Source organism: Heptranchias perlo, chromosome 4, assembly GCF_035084215.1.
Source record: "Heptranchias perlo isolate sHepPer1 chromosome 4, sHepPer1.hap1, whole genome shotgun sequence".
NCBI classification, from domain to species: Eukaryota; Metazoa; Chordata; class Chondrichthyes; order Hexanchiformes; family Hexanchidae; genus Heptranchias; species Heptranchias perlo.
Genome location: NC_090328.1, coordinates 24672453 through 24696552, shown reverse-complemented (window position 1 = coordinate 24696552; position 24100 = coordinate 24672453). Strand labels below are relative to the sequence as shown.

Below are 24100 nucleotides of genomic sequence, written 5' to 3'. Positions count from 1 at the left end.
TCCAAACATCTACAAAAACCATACCAGAAATAGTGGGGAACCAAGGGACTAATGAGAGTGACGAACTTAAAGTAATTGTTAGTGGAGAAAAAGTACTTGAGAAACTAATGGGACTAAAAGCCGATAATTCCTGATGACCTACATCCTCAGGTTCTGAAAGAGGTGGCTGCAGAGATAATGGATGCATTGGTTAAGATCTTCCAAAATTCCCTAGATTCTAGAATGGTCCCAGCAGATTGGAAGGTAGAAAATGTAATCCCGCTATTCAAGAAAGGAGGAAGAGAGAAAATAGGGAACTACAGGCCAGTTAGCCTGACATCGGTCGTCGGGAAAATGCTGGAATCCATTATTAAGGAAGTGGTAACGGCACTTAGAGCATCATAATATGATTAGGCAGAGTCAACATGGTTTTATGAAAGGGAAATCGTATTTGACAAATCTATTAAGAGTTTTTTGAGGATGTAACTAGCAGGGTAGATAAAGGGGAACCAGTGGATGTAGTATGTTTGGATTTTCAAAAGGCATTCATTTAGGTGCCACATAAAAGGTTGTTACGCAAGATAAGGACTCACGGGGTTGGGGTAACATATTAGCATTGATAGAGCATTGGTTAACGGGCAGAAAACAGAGAGTAGGGATAAATGGGTCATTTTCAGGTTGGCAGGCTGTAAATAGTGGGGTACCGCAAGGATCAGTGCTTGGGCCTCAGCTATTTACAATCTATATTAATGACTTGGATGAAAGGACTGAGTGTAATGTATCTAAGTTTGCTGACCATACAAAGCTAGATGGGAAAGTAAGCTGTGAGGAGGACACAAAGAGTCTGCAAAGGGATATAGACAGGTTAAGTGAGCGGGCAAGAAGGTGGCAGATGGAATATAATCGGGGGAAATTTGAGGCTAGAATCATAGAAAGGTTACAGCACGGAAGGAGGCCATTCGGCCCATCGAATCTGTGCCGGCTCTATGTAAGAGCATTCCAGTTGGTCCCACTCCCCCACCTTTTCCCCATAGCCCTGCAAATTTTTTACTTTCAAGTACTTATCCAGTTCCCTTTTGAAGGCCATAATTGAATCTGCCTCCACCACCCCCTTGGGCAGTGCATTCCAGATCCTAACCACTCGCTGTGAAGAAGTTTTTCCTCATGTCACCTTTGGTTCTTTTGCCAATCACCTTAAATCTATGCCCTCTGGTTTTTGACCCTTCCACCAATGGGAACAGTTTCTCTCTGTCTAGACCCTTCATGATTTTGAATACCTCTATCAAATCTCCTCGCAAGTGTCTCTGATCCAAGGAGAACAACCCCAGCTTCTCCAGTCTAACCACGTAACTAAAGTCCCTCATCTCTGGAATCATTCTTGTAAATCTCTTCTGCACCCTCTCTAAGGCCTTCACATCTTTCCGGAAGTGCAGTGCCCAGAACTGGACACAATACTCCAGTTGTGGCCGAACCAGTGTTTTATAAAGGTTCATCATGACTTCCATACTTTTGTACTCTATGCCTCTATTTATAAAGCCCAGGATCCCATATACTTTTTTAACCGCTTTCACTTTGGTAGGAAGAACAGAAAAACAGAATATATTTTAAATGATGAGAAACTATTAAACGTTGGTGTCCTGGTACAAGAAACACAAAAAGTTAGCATGCAGGTACAGTAGGCAATTAGGAAAGCAAATGGCATGTTGGCCCTTATTGCAAAGGGTTTGGAGTACAAGAGTAAGGCAGTCTTACAACAATTGTATAGGGCTTTGGTGAGACCTCACCTGGAGTACTGCGTACAGTTTTGGTCTCCTCATCTAAGGAAGGATATACTTGCCTTAGAGGTGGTCTAACAAAGGTTCACGAGATTAATTCCTGGGATGAGAGGGTTGTCCTATGAGGAGGGGTTGAGTAGAATGGGCCGATACTCTCTCGAGTTTAGAAGAATGAGAGGTGATCTCATTGAAACATATAAGATTATGAGGGGGCTTGACAGGGTAGATGCTGAGAGATTGTTTCCCCTGGCTAGACAGTCTAGAACTGGAGCGCATAGTTGCAGGATAAGGGGTCGGCCATTTAATACTGAGATGAGGAGAAATTTCTTCACTTAGAAGTTTGTGAATCTTTGGAATTCTCTACCCCTGAGGGCTGTGGATGCTTAGTCGTTGAGAATATTCAAGGCTGAGATAGATAGAATTTTGGACTCTAGGGGAAATTAAGGGATATGAGGATCGGGCAGGAAAGTGGAGTTGAGGTTGAAGATCAGCCATGATCTTGACAAACGGAGCCAATGATAGGATTTCAACAAAATAAAACATATAAAGATGTTAAATGACATACCTTGGATAGAGGTCGAGATAAAACTGACCTAGAACATTACTTGTGGCAGTATCCTGGACAGTATACAGAGTTACACTCTTATGCCAGGTTTGAGCGTTCTCCAACTGATTGAAAGTCAGTCCCAACAATTCCTGGTAGATGTTCATTAATGCTGCGGTTACTACTTCAATGGGGAAGAACTCTTTCAGATAATTCTGGTCAACAGAATATTTGATTTTCTCAGTCTGTGCCATATAATAACGCATATCCCATGCATTTATTTTGTTATCGTACTCGAATCCCCGCTCTTCACATTCTTTCTTCTTTAAATCTAAAATGAAGCGTCTCTCCTCCTCACCTAAAGGTTTCAATTTCTGATATAATTCATCTGTAGAGCAAAAGTAATGTAATGAATTACAAGTTTGATTTCAGATTACAAATTATGATGCACACCAACCATTTTGTTGATTGCACCAAGAATAAATTTCACGAATTGGCGTTCTTGGCAGTTTTGTGTGATGAGAGCTGTAAGAATGGAAAGGTCAAGGAAGATTCGAGCAAGAGCCCATGAAGATATGGGGGGGGGGGGGGGGGGGGGAAAGGAGGGGACATTGGATAAGGCCTATTATTGGGCACGGGTATCACGGTCCGCTATTAACCCACACCCGATGATCCCTGCACAGGCAGGAGGAGACATTCGTCTGGCTTGAGTACTTACCTTCAAGCAGCATTGAAAAGTAGGCCTTACATGACGATTCAAGTAAATGCACACTTTCAACCAGCAGGGGGAGCCCCACTCTCAAAGGGAGGATGTCTCTTAAAATCTCTTAAAGGTAGCCGGTACCTGTTATTTGTTCAAAAGAGATCAGACATCGCACACGTAAAACACAGATGCAGGTCCCGTCTCTATGTTTATAAACCTACAAGTTATGTTAAACCATTGAATAAAGGTTGCGCACTACTAAATCCCACATCCTCCAATCTGCCGTTCCGAGTTTGTATCAGGCCTGCGAGAGTACGTGCACCAAGCTTCTCTGCTGATGTACTAGAGGCCTTGGTGCAAGTGGTGGACAGAAGGAGGGACATCCTATGGATGCAGTGCAGGAAGAAGTTCAATGCTTTGACATGAGTGGTCAAGGTGAGAGGTCAACTGTCAAGTGGCATCTCCTATCAACTACAACACTAGCCGCATCCATTGTTCCACACACTACACCCCTCATGACCCACATACCAACAAACTCTTTCAATCAGTACTCAACTCTTCCAATCAGATGCTTCCTCTCACCCTTACAAATTATCACTGTTGCAAGCCACACACCCACAACTCACAGGCCACACACACTGGCAGCTATTCAACCATGACAGGCACATCACCCAAGCACACGTCCCACTTTCTTGCAGGAGAAGGTGGCGCATAACAGGAGGCAGCAAGTGGCAGTGGCATTTAGCCCCTCGAGCCCGTTCCGCCATTCAATGAGATCATGGTGGACCTGTGACCTAACTCCATATCCCCACCCTAGCCCCATATTCCTTAATACCCTTGGTTCACAGAAATCGATCAATCTCAGATTTAGAATTCACAATTGAGCTAGCATCAGCTGCCGTTTGCAGAAGAGCGTTCCAAACTTCTCCCACCCTTTGCGTGTGGAAGCGTTTCCTAACTTCACTCCTGCAAGTCCTGGCTCTAAATGTTAGGCTATGTCCCCTCATCCTAGTATTCAAGTATAGGAGACCTCCAAAAACAGTTACAAATGCATCAGCAGCCAGAAGCAATAATCCAGCCACGAACCTGTATATCCTGCATGGTGCCTTTACATAGTGTTGGTGGGGGGGGTCCTCCAGGCCTCTAAGACATGTTCAGATGGTGGTGAAGAAAGTGCGTTGAGTGGGGCGTTAAGTCCCAAAATGGTGTCTATCACTTTAAATCAGCATTGCACACTTATTGTATCCATTTTCTCCTTACTTTACATGCTGCCAGCGTTCGGTATTTGCGCATGCGCTAATACCTGTACCAAGATGGCGTCCAGCGCACGATACGCTGGAAACATGCGCGCACAGCCATGACGCCACCTTGGTACTTCGAGAGGCCAAGTAGCGCCGAAACAACGGGCGCTACACAGCCCAATTTCGAGCCCATGGAGTACATATAATTTTAATTATGCTGCCTGGCAATGAAACAGTTAAAACTAAAATGCTGAAATAACCTGTGCTTAGCGTAGTTACTGTAATCCTAGGTAATGTCTTTAAAAGAATCTAGTAAGAATGCTTTTTGAGATAAGTTGCTCATGGTTGACCAGCCTTATCTTAATCACTGTAGCTCTGGACAATACCTGTTTCTTAAAGAAATTAGCCTGTCGTTGATTAGCTCATGGCTGATCGGCCTCGTCTCCTTCCAGTCTAAACTCATCCAGCTGACAACTAATCACCCTCATCTTCCCTGACCTTGTTATGTTGGAAAAACGACGTCACATTTCAAGACTCCAGGGGCAAGGGTCGGGCTGGTACTGATTACAGGACCAGTATAAGTACAGGTGATTGTAAGAGGTCAGTGGGAGAGGAAGAAAACAACTGAGCAGATCGAGCATCTCCACTCAGAAGAGAATGGGGTAATTTTGTTCTGTTCTGATAACTATGGCTTGAGTATTGTAATTGTTTTAATTTGTGCTTGGTTTGATCACCTGAATAAAGAACTCTTCAGCAACCACAAATTGTCTGGGTCAGGTTTATTACAGAGCGTTTATCAGAAATTCAGGTGCAAAGGTCAGCATGCTAAGTTCGTGGTTCATATTATTTCCTCTCTATTAAAATGAATGGGCAGAAATCAGGCGGGCTGCAAACCAGACGTGCGGACTGCTGTGTCTGAATTCCCAATATTTGCTCCTGTTGTGTAGAAACACTTTTAGCAAGGTGAATGCAAGATGTACAGGATTGAAAAAGCCCACTGTAGTCCCTCTGGTCAGTCTCAGTGTCTAGGAAAGATCATATCCCACAATACCTCTCATACACTTCTTTTCAATTTTATTTTCAGGTACTTATCCAACTCTCTCTTGTATTTGCTGATACAATCAGCCCTCAATACATTCACTGCCCTCTGTTAAATCTAAACTTTCTTTTCACCCTCCTTTTTCTAAGTTTGAGGCTATGCCCTCTTGTTGTCGAATCTGTGACTATGCTAAATGTATTAGCAGTCCATCCAATGGCTTAAATTTAAAATTCTAATCCTCGTGTTTAAATCCCTTCATGGCCTCATCCCACCCTGTAGGCCCACAACATTTCCTCCCCCCAGACTCTCTGTTACTCTGGCCTTTCATATGCCTCTTCCCCTTGCTCCACCATTGGTGGTTGTGCCTTCAAATGCTTAAGCCCCTTTCTCGAGTTCCTTCCCTAAGCCCCTCTACCTCTCCACCTCCCTCTCTTCCTTTTTAAGACTCTCTTTAAAACCCACCTTTTCGATCAAGCTTTTGGTGACCTTTCCTAATATCTCCTTCTTTGGTGCAGCATCCATTTTTTTGACTATGCCTCTACGATGTTTTTCCACATTAGATGCACTTTGCAAATGCATATTATTGTTGTTTATCTTGTCTACACCCATTAGGAATTCGAACGCTTCAATAAGATCACCTAAGCCTTCTCTTCTCCAACTTCTGCTGCCTCTCCTCGTAACTCAGGTGCCTAATCCCAGCTATCAATTTACTTGCCCTTCACTGCACCCTCTCCAATGCCTGGATGTCTTTCTCGTAATATGGTGACCAGAAACAGTGGACAGTAATCCAGGTGAGGCTGAACCAGCGCTCTGTACAAATTCAGAATCACTTCCCGAGACCTGTACTCTACTCATCTGGCTTTACAGGCAGCGATCCCATTTGCTCTCTTTTTTGTTTGCTTTTGCACACTGTGCTGACTATCTGATATGAACGTTAAATCTAGAGCAAACACTTGTCACATCAGTATACACAATGATAGGAAAGAGAAGAACTGTAGCTGTCAAACATTTTATCAGCAAGATAGCCCTGATCAAGCAAGGCAGCCCTGATATTTTACATTCCATTTGTTTGCTGATGAATATCTCCTATAAACAATCTTTTAAATCTCAATACTCCATAAAAGTTTAAATCAAATCAAAGGAACAAACCTAAGAATTTGACAACAGTTTGCGTTTTTTTGGCCATGTTCATCTCTAGTACAAAGTCAGCATGTGAACTAAAGCCCAGAAGTCCTGCTGCCTTTGCTCGAAGTGGAATCAGCTTTTCAAGAATTGTTGTGTTCTCCTGCCAATAAAAGCAATATAAAATACCATGAGAATTAATCCACTGACTCAGCTTCATAAATTTTCTAAAATGCAAGTATGAGTTTTCTTTCTTAAGTTTTAAGATACCGAGCAGTAAATAATGCTGGCCATCAAAATATTCTTTATATAAAAAAAAATTTCTTCTAATTTTCCTTAGCACCCCCACCAATTACAGTCACTGCAGAGAGATTGTTTCACTGAGGAATTTGTGGATTGAGGAAAGGGAAGGGGAGGAGAGAGAGAGAGAGAAGCAAAAGCCAGTATAGCATATGATCTCCATTAAGATTGAGAATAAATGCACTTCCAGCATCAGTGAGTAGACTGTACGAGTCTGCTACCCTATTCTAAGATGGAGGGAAACCACACAGCAGTGCATTCCATCCAGCGATCTCACATAGGGTAGACCTTTCCCAGGGATCTATAATAATAATCTTTTATTTCAAGAATCGCAAGCTTCCCGTACAGGCTATTAAGCTAAGTAAATTTACCACACATTTAACTGATCTTTGTGATCAACTGCCACACTGGTAACAGCCATAAAGGGATTAATGGTAAGTATGAAATCTGTCAAATAAAATTTCAAGCCATGAACTGAAAAACTTGGGACACTTGCATGTTATTTAGACAGACATTTTAAAAAAAATTATGCTTGTTAGTTATCAATGGCACTATCACTATCCCAAGTCTCACTATTTTATACAGATTTTCAATTTTTTTTTGGAGGTGCCTCTCATAATTTCTCAAAAGATAACCAAAATCTCACTGGACTCTAAAATCTGTGCATTCTGTATCAATTTAAGTAAAGTGCAAGCGTTTTATTACCAAAATCATCCTATTCAAGCATGTGAACAGTAACTGTTACATAAACCCTTCTTAGTTTATTTTAAACAATTTTACAACACCAAGTTATAGTCCAACAATTTTATTTTTAATCCCCAATTTTATAGTCCAACAATAAAATTGTTGGACTATAAAATTGTTGGACTATAACTTGGTGTTGTAAAATTGTTTACAATTGTCAACCCCAGTCCATCACCGGCATCTCCACATCATAGTTTATTTTAAACTCTCAGGGAGAGGGTCAATAATCATGCTGAAATAGATTTCTGGAAATCAGTATCTGTGCAATATGTTTGTAACATCGTAACCTCATCTTACCTCTTTACATCTAGAATTAAAAGCTGCTTCCATTTTTCTTCTTGTTTCAGGGACATAACATTCTTTTACTGTGGGCATGTAGTGGGGGTACTTCAAGGTCACCTCGTATTTGTTATCATCAGTTTTTTCCAATTCACCAAGGAAGTCTTCTGGGAGGCCACCTATGATAAGCATCCAAACTAATTTTACTACTGTACATAGTACATTGGATTTACAAATTTAGATCTGTATGTAAATGAATAAAAATCAATAAACCAAATTTACCCTGTAATAATGGACTTTTTGATATTTTGTCACAAGAGGTGTGGTTACATGCATCTTTAGTCATATTAATAATATCTTAAACCCAAAATAAATGTTCATTAACATACGCAGATGATTACAGAAAACTAGTATTTCATAACTGCAAAGGCTTCCTTCCATTGATTTGTTTTGTTCCCCTCACTACCTCCTCGCTGGGTTACCATTCACCATGTCATTCCTCTCCGAAGCAACCACTCTATTTGTAAGCCTTAATGAATGACAGCAGGCTATTTAAGCATGTGAGGGAAGTTCCACCATAGCTGGCTTGATCTTGTTCACCCTCAACATCTGCAGACGTGCAAACTTTCTACTGGGGTCAGGAGCGACGATTTTCTCCTCTCCAACATAAAGGCACTTAAACACTCAACTGTTTCTGTAACTGGTCCATCTTTTTAAAAACTAAATCCCTTCATATAGCGGTACAATTGAATTTCTGTGCAGTATATCGCTAAAGTAACACCAGACATACGTTTTTTACTTCTTGATTCTATTTGGTTTCCTTCTTTTTCTGTTTGATTTGTCCATTATGCTCCCTGCATTTCTTTAGTTTTCTCCAAAAATGGTTAGCACGAGTTATTTGAACAGTTCACATCCACAAAACATTACAGAACATTTGTTGCAGCATTATAAAACTTGCTTCACTTCCTTTAATATTTACTTAAGTGCGAACCCTAAATAGAAGCATTAAATTAAATGGCCCTGGAAAGCAGTTTTGACAAAAACATCCGGTTACTTTGTACCAGGCAGATTTGTTACTCCAAACAGAATAAGATTTCTCACCACAAAATATATACATGCAAGAAAGTTACCAGAGCATGTCAGAAACCATGGTTCATACCCAGTTCATCCCTGGTGAACAGAAGAACGGTAGTGTCCTCATTGAGATTTTTGTTGAAGTCAATACAGAGTTCACTGATTTGCTTTTTGATTGTTTTGAGTTCCTGAGCAATACAGGAAGGATAAATTGTTAGTCAGTATTATACAATCCTGAACTTAGAAAAACATTACGGATATTTGCTCAATTGTTAAATTTATATCATAGATCTTCTGAATTTAATAACTGTCCATCTGTATAGATATAAGCCACATGATTCCAGATGGATCTAGTGATCCAATGTTATATTGTCAGTGGAGTGTTAATATAATTGTAACTCTTTTTTTGTCTGTACTTAATGTGGAAGATAATAATCATCTCCACTACTGAACCTACTGATTGGATTTCTTTTGGCAGGTGTAATCCGTTTCTTCTTCCCAGTTTCAGCAATCTCTCCATATATCGCTTGGCCTCTGGTTTCAGGCCCTCAAGGTCACATTTCTCCTGTAATTATGCATGAAGCAGGAATTAATTTCAGGCTTTGAAAACTGGGATGGGGGAGCTCAAATAAAAATGATGCAAGAAGCGCAGAGCAATATCAAATAGTGTGATAAAATTGGGAGCAAATTGCACTTGCTCAAAAGGCAGTCAGCTCTTTAAACTTCAAAAATGTTCAGCAACGGCAGAGCTCTGCTTGTACTTTTAAATATTGGCACACCGAGCTCTGCTTTGCCCAAGGAGAGTAGTGGTACAAGCAGGAGATGTAACTCTGCGCTGTCCACTTACATCACTCCATTGTACTGGTGTCAAACAGTATAAGAGCATTGTAAATATAAGAAAGATAGATTTGCATTTATATAATGCCTTTCACGACCTCAGGATGTCTCAAAGCACTTTATATAGGGCTCTGGTGAAACCACACCTGGAGTACTGTGTACAGTTTTGGTCTCCTTACCTAAGGAAGGATATACTTGCCTTAGAGGGGGTGCAATGAATGTTCACTAGATTGATTCCTGGGATAAGAGGGTTGTCCTGTGAGGAGAGATTGAGTAAAATGGGCCTATATTCTCTGAAGTTTAGAAGAGTCAGAGGTGATCTCACTGAAACGTATAAAATTCTTAGAGGGTTTATTAGGGTAGACACGAGAGTCTGTTTCCTCTGGCTGGAGAGTCTAGAACTAGAATAGTCTTGGCCATTTAGGGCTGAGATGAGGAAAAATTTCTTCATTCAGAAGGTTGTGAATCTTTGGAATTCTCTACCCCAGAGGGCTGTGGATGCTCAGTCATTGAATATATTCAAGATTGAGATCGATAGATTGTTGGACACTAAGGGAATCAAGGGATATGGAGATAGGGCAGGAAAGCAGAGTTGAGGTAGAAGATCAGCCATGATCTTATTGAATGGTGGAGCAGGCTCAAGGGGCCTCTATTTCTTATGTTCTCACAGCCAATTAAATATTTTTGAAGTACAGTCACTGTAGGAAATGTGGCAGCCAAGGTCCCTCCAACAGCAATATGATAATGACGAGATCATCTGTTTTAGTGATGTTGTTTGAGGGATGGCCAGGACACCAGGGAGAACTCCCCAGCTCTTCTTCAAATAGTGTCATAGGATTAATATCCACCTGACAGGGCAGACAGGGCCTTGGTTTAATGTCTCATCCGAAAGATGGCACCTCTGACAGTGCAGCACTCCCTCAGAATGTCAGCCTAGATTTTGCGCTCAAGTCTCTGGAGTGGGACTAGAACCCATAACCTTCTGACTCAGAGGGGAGAGTGCTATCAACTGAGCCACGGCTGACACCTAATGTAGTCACAGCTGTAATATAGGAAAGGGCTTTTTGTTAAAATTGTGTTTCTGATAAAATACCTTCTTTAGTTTCAGCTGTTGTTATTCTGAGGTGTGCTAATGCAACAAACTCATTGCGCATTAGCGTCAAAAAATACAGTCATGCTTATGGACTGGACTAAATGTCTAGCAAGATTTTATAAAACACCATAGCCTATTAAGATTAAAAATTGAATAAATGTACCCATTATGTTCATCCTCACTCCCCCTTGAGGTAATTAACCTTTTCCTTGCTCCTGACGACTGAAGGTATTTAAGGCACCAACCCCGCCAATGCATAACTGGGTACGATACAGGTTTCTAACTGGCCATTTCAAGTCCGTGCTTCAAGGCAGTAACGTGATTCACACTGTTCCCACTGTGCAAGTGAATTCTTTTTATTTTAAGTAAGAAAATTATCACTTTCCCTCAGTTAATGTGCACAATTCCCATGGTCCATTTTATAATTATAAGGCTGCACCTTTCAACTGAAGTCTGGGTATAACTGTCACGATGTTCAAATATTGGTCAAAGCGTTCACCTTTAGAGCCACAATTCGTTGAAACACATCGCCTCTCATAGACATGTCCACGTCAAACTCTGAAAGCTTCTTGTCTGCCTCAGTGCTGGCGGCACGCACATCTTTGTGAGGAGAAACATGTTTTAGAAAAGTCAAATTGCTGTGTCCCACTGAAAGAGAAAGGAAACAAGGATATAGGTGTTTTAAAAATATATATATATATTGAAATAGATACTAGTAGTGTAGCTAAGGAAAATACTTATTGAAAAGAAAAATATTCTACAATCCTGACGATGAGCAGTGGGTGCAGACCAAGGAAAGAAAAGACTTGCATTTGTATTGTGCCTCATCACCTCTCTCAGAAATGTCTCAAAAGCACTTCACACAATACTTTGAAGTGCAATGATCGCTGCTACCTAGGTAAACGAGTATCACTTTACCAAACTTAAAATTAGTCATGCCTAGTTCAATAGACTAAGTGAAAATTGAGACCTTGACAATCCTTGCTTCCTTAAGTTAATTAATTAACAGAAAGATAATTAGGGCTCGGTTTAAGCAATATTAAGCTGAGTGCGTGATAAGAACAATAGGTACGAAAAGGAAACAAAAATAAGAGTTTCAGAGTTTTATGTAATTCTGAAAGCTGAAAAAGATAATCTTTCATTGCATCGCCAGTAAAAGCACTAATACGTAATGAGTTTTTACTTTGCTGGAATAAACTTTCATTCCCCAAAAGAAACATTATTTTACCTAATGTTGCCATCCCAACTAGCTACAGGAGGTACTATGATTGGAATGACATTGAAGAACACACAATTTACTAAGTCACCAGTCGAAACTCCACACAAAATATCCTGGACCCGTTTGTAATTTTAATGGTGCTTATGTTGTAGGGCGCATTTTACGGTGCAAAAGAAAGTGGAAATTAATTTATCTTCAGGTAACAAGGACTAATGCATGAACAAGTAGACAGCCTCTAAGAAGTAACCTTTGACGTTGATGACACAGGGATTTTTTTTTATTATTACAAGCACTTCACATTTCACCACATAAATCTTTGCTTTCAGTTAAATGTGCTAGTTAATATCTTTTCATGAGAATAGATAGGGCCAGTTGATATGAAAAGCTTAATGCAATCACTGCGGATGTATAAAGATGTGTGATGTAGAGACAATGAAACTCGTAATGCTGTTTGGATTGATAGGATAAAAATTGGATAAAATGATTAACTAAAGTGACAGGAAGAGTAACTTTTGGGAAGAAACACCAGGGTAGGTTTCAGACTAATTCCAACCTTGAAGAAATGCATAAAAGGGGTAGTTAATGTTTGCAACTGGGTTATCTTACTCAACATGGCCACCAAAAAGGCATTCCTCCAAAAAGGAACTTTAATCACCAGGAGCAATGGGCTCAAAGTGCAATTGGTCGAAGATCCTGTTAGTGCCCTTGGCTGGCAAACGGGCTTTAATGAGTAGAGAAATAGAAGTTTATCCTAGAGGATTATGGAGATAGAAGAATAAGAATTTGTTAAGAAGAAATGGAGATGCTTAAGGAAAACACAGCCTCCCCGCTTGGCTATATTTTCCACCTGTCCCGCCCAAACCGCCACGGTTGGGGTGTGACCTTTTTCACCAAATCTCACCTTGCTCTCTCCCTTACGCCTCTGGCACCATCTCCTCCTTTGAGTGACTTGTACCACCTTTCTCACCTTTCCTTTAAAATCCTCATTCTCTACTACCCAGCAAGCCCCACCCTGAGAAGGAGGAAATATCTCAAGTGGCTGGGGCAAAATGTGCTCAGGGACACGCTCTGTTGCATTCCCACCTCCTTGTCCATTTCCCAGTGTGCGCTTGCTAATATGTGGGCAGGTGCATATCAATGATATGCAAATCGAGGGAATATGCCCTCTGTCGTGCTTCCCGTGGTTTTTGATCTTTGAACGCTAGAGGCAGGGGTCACCTGTCAGGCCTAGGTGAATTGAGTTCTCCTGACCGTATTGGTGCATTTATAGAATGGTTTTAAAAAGCACAAGTTACCCACCCGTATGATTTAATTTCAATTGCAAGTCAAACTCGGTCACAATGTGCTCTTATTTACTGTCTGATGACTTACCAGCATACTCAACATCCACATCTGCTAGGGCTTTCAAAGTGTTATCATATGTGACTTCTTTAATACCTAGTGCTCCAACACTGTCATACACTTGTTTGGTTTTATGAATGAGAACATCTGTCTGAGATTTGATATGATCTGGTGTTAGATCCCATCGCAATTTGTTAATGTCCATTATTTTTGATGAATTTGTTTGACAAAGAACACTTTCTGCTCCTGAAGCTGCCATGAGAAAAGTCTGTGAACACAAACTTTAAAAGACAAAATAAACATTTTGAACTGACAAGTATTTTGTATAGTTTTGCAATGAAAATTAACACATTGTGCCGTACAAATTTGAATTTAGTGTAAAATCATTCAGAAAAAAACGCTTTTGTCTCACAGTATGATGGGCATAGAACATATCTAGACCGTAATACATTCCTGTTACTTTGAAGTGCTTTACTTTTTAGTTTTATCATGAGGTAGCTTAACATAAAGTGATGTTCTCCTGAGGGTTAAGTGGGTAAATCCACTGCATAGTGCAACATTGAGCCCTACAGACCACGAAGTTCCCAGGTTCAGGTTAGGCTCTGTGCTGATCGAGACAATCTCACCCAGCCAGGAACCACGACAATTGGTCTCAGTGACCCAGGAAGCTGAAAAGCAAAATCAATCAGGACTCTCACTCCTGACTGCAATCCAGTGCCCTCTGCTGAAAGTATGTACATGTGTGGGTGGCAATATGATCAGACTGGCTATGACGGTCATGTGTTGCATCAGCTGCTGACACTCAGTATCCAGTTTCACAAGGGTGAGGTCTGCCGCCCATGAAACCTTGCATGAATCACTAACTTTAGGAAAGGGCAAGGAATTAACCAGTTGTTAAAAATTATGCCATACTATTAGCTGTAAAAAAAAATCTGGGATAGTATAACCCATTAATTCAATTCCAATGAACCAGAAAATTGCAGCATGTTGCATTACAGTATGTTGCACAAATCCAAGAGAGTGAATTTTGTTTTCATTGTCTATCCAAAATAGCCCGATGGAGCTTTTCGTTGCCGGGGGTGGGGGGCGGGGGGCGGGAGGCGCCCACAAAAATTGTTTTTCAAGTGTGTTAAACATAATTAGCTAAGTGGCACTGAAAAAAACACTTGTAAATTCACCAATAAAAACAACAAAGTTGCGATCCACTGAATTTTTTTCCCCAAACCGAAACTTTGTTCCACTTTAAAGGGCATGTTTTTCAATGTAGTCATACTACACAAAAACTCTCCTTTAAACAGTCCCAGACTGAAAACAATAAGTTTCAAATTGTATCTAATAAGTTTTAATTCATAGGGAACTCTTCCATTTGTTAGCAAGAAGGCAGCAACTCCTGTTAATCAAAAGAAATGGAAGTAAGACATGTCTGATGGCCTTGCTGTCTCTGAAAAATTAGCACAGGGCAGATATTCAGGAATGTTTAGGTCAAACAGATCTTTTATTCATAGAGTGAAGAGCAAATGAGGACGGAGATGTATAACCCTTTTCTAAACTATCTTGATTCCAGCAATTATTTATAAAGCATTCAAGACAATCTCAAAGTTTAATTTGTGTTATAAATGTATGAAGCAGCTCCAATGGTCCTGATGTGGTCATTCACAATTTATAACAGCGAGCTGTGTAAATTCCACTAATTACAGTGCAATTCAATTTGCTTTCCATTTTCTTCCCTCTCATATTCTTTACTTGGATGTGGAAATGTAGACAGACTAACTGTCATGGATTAAGTATGCATAAACCAGTGAGCAAGTGTGATACTGTTACAGGCAACAATTGGAAAATGGCACAATGGCATTATTAGTTTCCTTCCTAATCTCTCTCCTGTCGGATCTCCACCTTTTTTTTTATTCGTTCACGGGATGTGGGCGTCGCTGGCAAGGCCGGCATTTATTGCCCATCCCTAATTGCCCTCGAGAAGGTGGTGGTGAGCCGCCTTCTTGAACCGCTGCAGTCCGTGTGGTGACGGTTCTCCCACAGTGCTGTTAGGAAGGGAGTTCCAGGATTTTGACCCAGCGACAATGAAGGAACGGCGATATATTTCCAAGTCGGGATGGTGTGTGACTTGGAGGGGAACGTGCAGGTGGTGTTGTTCCCATGCGCCTGCTGCCCTTGTCCTTCTAGGTGGTAGAGGTCGCGGGTTTGGGAGGTGCTGTCGAAGAAGCCTTGGCGAGTTGCTGCAGTGCATCCTGTGGATGGTACACACTGCAGCCACAGTGCGCCGGTGGTGAAGGGAGTGAATGTTTAGGGTGGTGGATGGGGTGCCAATCAAGCAGGCTGCTTTATCTTGGATGGTGTCGAGCTTCTTGAGTGTTGTTGGAGCTGCACTCATCCAGACAAGTGGGGAGTATTCCATCACACTCCTGACTTGTGCCTTGTAGATGGTGGAAAGGCTTTGGGGAGTCAGGAGGTGCGTCACTCGCCGCAGAATAACCAGCCTCTGACCTGCTCTCATAGCCACAGTATTTATATGACTGGTCCAGTTCAGTTTCTGGTCAATGGTGACCCCCAGGATGTTGATGGTGGGGGATTCGGCGATGGTAATGCCGTTGAATGTCAAGGGGAGGTGGTTAGACTCTCTCTTGTTGGAGATGGTCATTGCCTGGCACTTATCTGGCGCGAATGTTACTTGCCACTTATGAGCCCAAGCCTGGATGTTGTCCAGGTCTTGCTGCATGCAGGCTCGGACTGCTTCATTATCTGAGGGGTTGCGAATGGAACTGAACACTGTGCAGTCATCAGCGAACATCCCCATTTCTGACCTTATGATGGAGGGAAGGTCATTGATGAAGCAGCTGAAGATGGTTCGGCCGAGGACACTGCCCTGAGGAACTCCTGCATCAATGCCCTGGGGCTGAGATGATTGGCCTCCAACAACCACTACCATCTTCCTTTGTGCTAGATATGACTCCAGCCACTGGAGAGTTTTCCCCCTGATTCCCATTGACTTCAATTTTACTAGGGCTCCTTGGTGCCACACTCGGTCAAATGCTGCCTTGATGTCAAGGTCAGTCACTCTCACCTCACCTCTGGAATTCAGCTCTTTTGTCCATGTTTGGACCAAGGCTGTAATGAGGTCTGGAGCCGAGTGGTCCTGGCGGAACCCAAACTGAGCATCGGTGAGCAGGTTATTGGTGAGTAAGTGCCGCTTGATAGCACTGTCGACGACACCTTCCATCACTTTGCTGATGATTGAGAGTAGACTGATGGGGCGGTAATTGGCCGGATTGGATTTGTCCTGCTTTTTGTGGACAGGACATACCTGGGCAATTTTCCACATTGTCGGGTGGATGCCAGTGTTGTAGCTGTACTGGAACAGCTTGGCTCGAGGCGCAGCTAGTTCTGGAGCACAAGTCTTCAGCACTACAGCTGGGATGTTGTCGGGGCCCATAGCCTTTGCTGTATCCAGTGCACTCAGCCGTTTCTTGATATCACGTGGAGTGAATCGAATTGGCCGAAGACTGGCTTCCGTGATGGTGGGGGTATCGGGAGGAGGCTGAGATGGATTATCCACTCGGCACTTCTGGCTGAAGATGGTTGCAAATGCTTCAGCCTTGTCTTTTGCACTCACGTGCTGGACTCCGCCATCATTGAGAATGGGGATGTTTGCAGAGCCTCCTCCTCCCCCCGTTAGTTGTTTAATTGTCCACCACCATTCACGACTGGATGTGGCAGGACTGCAGAGCTTCTGCTGTTTAGCATGCATGTAGTCCTGAGTTGTGGCTTCACCAGGTTGGCACCTCATTTTTAGGTACGCCTGGTGCTGCTCCTGGCATGCTCTTCTACACTCCTCATTGAACCAGGGTTGATCCCCTGGCTTGTTGGTAATGGTAGAGTGAGGAATATGCCGGGCCATGAGGTTACAGATTGTGCTGGAATACAATTCTGCTGCTGCTGATGGCCCACAGCGCCTCATGGATGCCCAGTTTTGAGCTGCTAGATCTGTTCTGAATCTATCCCATTTAGCACGGTGGTAGTGCCACACAACACGTTGGATGGTGTCCTCAGTGCGAAGACGGGATTTCATCTCCACGAGGACTGTGCGGTGGTCACTCCTACCAATACTGTCATGGACAGATGCATTTGCGACAGGTAGATTGGTGAGGACGAGGTCAAGTAACTTTTTCCCTCGTGTTGGTTCGCTCACCACCTGCCGCAGGCCCAGTCTAGCAGCTATGTCCTTCAGGACTCGGCCAGCTTGGTCAGTAGTGGTGCTACCGAGCCACTCTTGGTGATGGACATTGTAGTCCCCCACCCAGAGTATATTTTGTGCCCTTGCTACCCTCAGTGCTTCCTCCAAGTGGTGTTCAACATGGAGGAGGACTGATTCATCAGCTGAGGGAGGACGGTAGGTGGTAATCAGCAGGAGGTTTCCTTGCCCATTTTTGACCTGATGCCATGAGATTTCATGGGGTCCAGAGTCAATGTTGAGGACTCCCAGGGCCACTCCCTCCTGACTGTATATCACTCTACCGCCACCTCTGGTGGGTCTGTCCTGCCGGTGGGACAGGACATACCCAGGGATGGTGATGGAAGAGTCTGGGACGTTGGCTGAAAGATATGATTCTGTGAGTATGGCTATGTCAGGCTGTTGCTTGACTAGTCTGTGGGACAGCTCTCCCAATTTTGGCACAAGTCCCCAGATGTTAGTAAGGAGGACCTTGCAGGGTCGACTGGGCTTGGTGTTTTGCCGTTGTCGTGTCCGGTGCCTAGTGGTCCGTCCGGTTTTATTCTTATTATGACTTTTCGTAGCGAGATTTTACAACTGAGTGGCTTGCTAGGCCATTTCAGAGGGCAATTATGAATCAACCACATTGCTGTGGGTCTGGAGTCACTTATAGGCCAGACCGGGTAAGGGCGGCAGGCTTCCTTCCCTAAAGGACATTAGTGAACCAGATGGGTTTTTACGACAATCCGGTAGTTTCATGGCCATCATTACTGATACTAGTATTTTAATTCCAGATTTTTATTTAATTAATTGAATTTTTAATTAATTAATTGAATTTAAATTCGCCAGCTGCCGTGGCGGGATTTGAACTCATGACTCTGGATTTTAGTCTAGGCCTCTGGATTACTAGCCCAGTAACATAACCACTATGCTACCTCATCCTGTCTATTGCTCATTCCTGGCTTCGCAGCTAGAGTCAAAGAAAGGAACTGCAGGGAAAATGTCCTTCTATCAGGTGAAACTCGTCTATTGTCTGTTAGAAAAATGGAACGGGAAACGGAAGAGTCAGGACTCAAAGAGAGACTGAGAAGTATATTAGACAGAAGAGGGAAAAGAAGCACTGAAAAAGAGGAAAACTAGGCAGGGCATCAGAGACCAGGAAGCACTGACTTAATGAAGAAGTTCACAAGCTTTCGGAGGCTTCCTCCTTCCTCAGGTGAACGTTGTTGGAAATGAAATCCTTGAAATGAAATTGCATTTATAAATCACAGAACAATGCTTGGTGATTACAGACACTTTTTTCAACTGCCCGTTGCCAAGGCAATCAGTGTGCAGACGGACAGGTGTTACCTGCAAGGTCTCTGAATATACAAATCACCAATAAAAAGACAAAAAAAAACAGAGATAGAGAGGTAGAAACATAGAAAAGACAGCAACTGACCCGTTATATTAAAAACAGATAACATTTGTTCGCTGGTGGGGTAACGTGTAGCGTGACATGAACCCAAGATCCCGGTTGAGGCTGTCCTCATGGGTGCGGAACTTGGCTATCAATTTCTGCTTGACGATTTTGCGTTGTCGTGTGTCTCGAAGGCCGCCTTGGAGTACGCTTAACCGAAGGTAAGCACCTCACTCTACCGCAAGCCCACGGACAACCTCACGATGCTCCACTTTTCCAGCTCCCACCCTAACCACGTCAAAGAGGCCATCCCCTATGGACAGGCCCTGCGAATACACAGGGTCTGCTCAGACGAGGAGGAACGCGATGGACACCTACAGACGCTGAAAGACGCCCTAGTAAGAACGGGATATGACGCTCGACTCATCGATCGACAGTTCCGACGGGCCACAGCAAAAAATCGCATAGACCTCCTCAGGAGACTAACACGGGACGCAACCAACAGAGTACCCTTTGTCGTCCAGTACTTCCCCGGAGCGGAGAAACTACACCATGTTCTCCACAGCCTTCAACATGTCATCAATGACGACGAACACCTCGCTATGGCCATCCCCACACCTCCACTACTCGCCTTTAAACAGCCACCCAACCTCAAACAGACCATCGTTCGCAGCAAATTACCTAGCTTTCAAGAGAACAGCGTCCACGACACCACACAACCCTGCCACGGCAACCTCTGCAAGACATGCCAGATCATCGACACAGATACCACCATCACACGAGAGGACACCACCCACCAGGTTCATGGTTCATACTCCTGTGACTCGGCCAACATTGTCCACCTCATCCACCTCATACGTTGCAGGAAAGGATGCCCCAGAGCATGGTACATTGGCGAGACCATGCAGACGCTGCGACAACGGATGAACGGACACCGCGCAACAATCACCAAACAGGAGGGTTCCCTCCCAGTCGGGGAACACTTCAGCAGTCAAGGACATTCAGCCACCGACCTTCGGGTAAGCGTACTCCAAGGCGGCCTTCGAGACACACGACAACGCAAAATCGTCGAGCAGAAATTGATAGCCAAGTTCCGCACCCATGAGGACGGCCTCAACCGGGATCTTGGGTTCATGTCACGCTACACGTTACCCCACCAGCGAACAAATGTTATCTGTTTTTAATATAATGGGTCAGTTGCTGTCTTTTCTATGTTTCTACCTCTCTATCTCTGTTTTTTTTTTGTTTTTTTTTGGTGATTTGTATATTCGGAGACCTTGCAGGTAACACCTGTCTGTCTGCACACTGATTGCCTTGGCAACGGGCAGTTGAAAAAACTGTCTGTAATCACCAAGCATTGTTCTGTGATTTATAAATGCGATTTCATTTCGAGGATTTCATTTCCAACAACGTTCACCTGAGGAAGGAGGAAGCCTCCGAAAGCTTGTGAATTTAAAATAAAATTGCTGGACTATAACTTGGTGTTGTAAAATTGTTTACAATTGTCAACCCCAGTCCATCACCGGCATCTCCACATTAATGAAGAAGGCATTCAGAGGAACTGGATGAGAGATTGAGGTATTATGTGTTGGAAGTATAGAGTAAGGGAAGGAGTTCAATGCTTGATATAAACTCCCAAGTGTAATTTGTCACCGTACAGAGTAATGGGAGCTCAGGAGTAATCGGTAAATATACAAAACAGATGCAAGGAATGGAGATGAACATGAAAGAAATAATCCCGGTTAGAAGAGAAGATAAAATAGACCACTAAAAAAAACCCAAAGGATGGAGAATAAACAAGCAACATAAAAATAACCAATAACTTATAAACTTTTGAAAGATTGTGACTGCACAGATGTGAAACCGCAAAAGATAATGTGGAACTGAGGACCAGGGCAGCTACAAAATAGATTGAGCCAAATGTTGCTGAAGAAAGATGTCAAAAAGCATGCATACAGGAGTGCATGCTAGAGGAAACGGATCGCATAAATGTGCATCACAATGGCCAGAGGAGTGCCGAAGAGCAGAGAGATATCTGTGATCATGAATGGGTCCAAAAGAGAAAGGATGCCAATTTTATTGTTTCCATGCTTTGCCTTACAGTGTGTTTGCCATATGTCCAGATTTGTAAACAGGGAGTTAGAACATTATACGTTACATTTACCTCTTGAAACTTTTCATCTTTGATACAGAACAATAATATGTAAAAGTCGTGATAAAAACACAGGAGGAAGGGGTTGGGGGGGGGGTGTGAACCATCTTACACCTTTGGCACAGAAATATTACTGCTAACATTTTCCTAATGGTAGTAATTAAAAATTATGAGCATTTGCAATATTACTTAAACAGATGATACCTGGTCTAATGACTAGTGAACCTCACCATTCAGACATGGTGGCTATCATTTACAACTAAAGCGGTCCTCTGGCTCTAGCCTCTGTGCATCATCCATCTCTCCCTCCCTTCGCCTCACCATGACATCCCTGCCTTCAGCCACCGAGGCCCCAGAGTCTGAAATTCCCTTCCTAAACTGAACCCCAACACCTCTCCACCTCCCTCTCTTCCTTAAAACTCACCTCTTTGCTTTTGGTCACCCACCTCTCCAATATCTCGTTGGCTCAGCATCTATATTTTTTCCTTAAGCCTCTGTGAGCCACCTTGGGAATTTCTCGATGTTAAAGAAGCTGGACAAAATGCAAGTTGTTGTTGACCAGGTTTACATCGGTGACATGGCAACAAATGCTAAATCAGTCCCAACAGAAAATGGACCCACAGTACCGACCGGGTCACACTCATAATTCCTACTTTGCAGCCAGGAGCCCTAACCGTTATTTATTGCTTGACTCCGCTTATGAATGTTTGTGACTATCTGGTCATGACTGTGGGCCACCGCTCTGCTCTGAGTTTCACACAGCTTAGCAATCGTTACCAGTCAATCAATTAACAGGATCCATGTGCCAAAAGTTTCAACTTTTGTAATAAGTCGCATTGTTTTCTGGCAGTTTATCGAGCGTTCACTTTATGCTCGATTTTCATACATAATTTTAAGTTCGCACCCCCGCTGCAATTAAATGAACCCTGCAGCGCCAGTAAATCATTAAACAGCTACATGATACTCACCCCCTTCTCCCTGAACACCGAGTCCGCCTCACTTCCGCCGAGCTGCGGCAGTGCGCCTGCGCCGCGGTACCATAAATCTGCCACGGTCGAACTTTGTGTGAACGGGCGCGAGCGGGATTGTGAGCGGGAGTGAAGCAGGCGGGCGGTGCTGGTCTGCACCAGGGCCGGAACCACACACACACAGAGCCAGGCAGACATCAGACCCCCCCCCCCAACTTTGAGCAGGGTAACGAGCGAGTTACACACTGTCTGATGCAGACAGACAAGGAGGCGTCAACCTCCAACCAGCAGAGTGTGGCGTGCAGAGAAAGAGAGACGTGCACACCACCTCTTTTGAGCCTTTTTTGGTCAACCTGTAGGGGTGACACTGAGTTGCCCCAGTGTCACCAGACGGAAACATAAAAAATGATGGCAAGTGCCCTAAGGCACCACTAATATGCAATAAATAAACAATAATAACCCATGCAGCACACAAATAACAATTAAATGATAATGTTGTGAATATCAATACTGTGTTGTGCCTACCAGTTGCAGATTTTTATGCTAACAGTTATCAATTTTAAGCTGTGATTTAAACCCATTTTTGGTACAGTGCTGCCCATGAACTGCCTGGCTCGATATTATGAATTTTCAACTACAACACTAGAGGGAGACGTTTCCCATTTCAGAGTAAAGGGAGTTTTGTACAGTAAGGACAGAAAGGAAAATAGAAAATGCTAGAAAACTAATAAAAAAATGTCAGAAATACGGTGCAGTTAGAACCATAGAAAGGTTGCAGCAGGGAAGGAGGCCATTTGGCCCATCGAGTCTGTGCCGGCTCTATGAAAGATCAATCCAGCTAGTCCCACTCCCCCGTCCTTTCCCCATTTCCCTGCAAATTTTTTCCTTTCAAGTACTTAACCAGTTCCCTTTTGAACGCCATGATTGAATCTGCCTCCACCACCCCCTCCGATAATGCATTCCAGATTCTAACCACTCGCTGTGTAAAAAAGTTTTTCCTTATGTCACCTTTGGTTCTCTTGTCAATCACCTTAAATCTATGCGCTCTGGTTCTTGACCCTTCCGCCAATGGGAACAGTTTCTGTCTATCTACTCTATCTAGACCCTTCATGATTTTGAATACCTCCATCAAATCTCCTCGCAACAATCTCTGTTCCAAGGATAACAACCCCAGCTTCTCCAGTCTATCCATGTAACTAAAGCCCCTCATCCCTGGAATCATTCCACTAAATCTCTTCAAATTCGAGCATGACTTCTTCACTGCACAGGACCTCCAACCAATGCTATACATCAGATACATCGACGACATTTTCTTCCTATGGACCCACGGCGAAGAATCACTGAAGAGACTACACGATAACATCAACAAGTTCCATCCCACCATCAAACTCACCATGGACTACTCCTCAGAATCGGTTTCTTTCTTGGACACACAAATCTCCATCAAAGACGGGCACCTCAGCACCTCACTCTACCGCAAGCCCACGGACAACCTCACGATGCTCCACTTTTCCAGCTTCCACCCTAACCACGTCATAGAGGCCATCCCCTATGGACAGGCCCTGCGAATACACAGGATCTGCTCAGACGAGGAGGAACGCGATGGACACCTACAGACGCTGAAAGACGCCCTCGTAAGAACGGGATATGACGCTCGACTTGTCGAATGGCAGTTCCGACGGGCCACAGCGAAGAATCGCATAGACCTCCTCAGAAGACAAACACGGGACGCAACCAACAGAGTACCCTTCATCGTCCAGTACTTCCCCGGAGCGGAGAAACTACGCCATGTTCTCCGCAGCCTTCAACATGTCATCGATGACGACGAACACCTCGCTAAGGCCATCCCCACACCTCCACTACTCGCCTTCAAACAGCCACCCAACCTCAAACAGACCATCATTCGCAGCAAATTACCCAGCTTTCAGGAGAACAGCGTCCACGACAACACACAACCCCTGCAAGACATGCCAGATCATCGACACAGATACCACCATCACACGAGAGGACACCACCCACCAGGTACGTGATTCATACTCCTGTGACTCGGCCAGCGTTGTCTACCTCAT

At 43.4% G+C, this 24100-nt stretch overlaps 1 protein-coding gene across 2 annotated transcripts in view; it reads right to left on the bottom strand.

Moving 5' to 3' along the window:
- Positions 1–22107, bottom strand: part of LOC137320786 (neurolysin, mitochondrial-like) — a 38882-nt gene extending 16775 nt beyond the window's left edge. For both annotated transcript variants that reach the window (XM_067982612.1, XM_067982613.1), the window contains exons 1-8: positions 22032–22107; positions 13321–13571; positions 11230–11378; positions 9258–9365; positions 8886–8988; positions 7745–7905; positions 6431–6566; positions 2320–2686 (exon numbers count right to left, since the gene is read on the bottom strand). In XM_067982612.1, the coding sequence (XP_067838713.1) occupies positions 2320–2686; positions 6431–6566; positions 7745–7905; positions 8886–8988; positions 9258–9365; positions 11230–11378; positions 13321–13549 (1253 nt within the window). In that variant the 5' untranslated portion in view covers positions 13550–13571; positions 22032–22107. The remainder of the gene's footprint in view (positions 1–2319; positions 2687–6430; positions 6567–7744; positions 7906–8885; positions 8989–9257; positions 9366–11229; positions 11379–13320; positions 13572–22031) is intronic.
- Positions 22108–24100: the final 1993 nt, after the last annotated feature.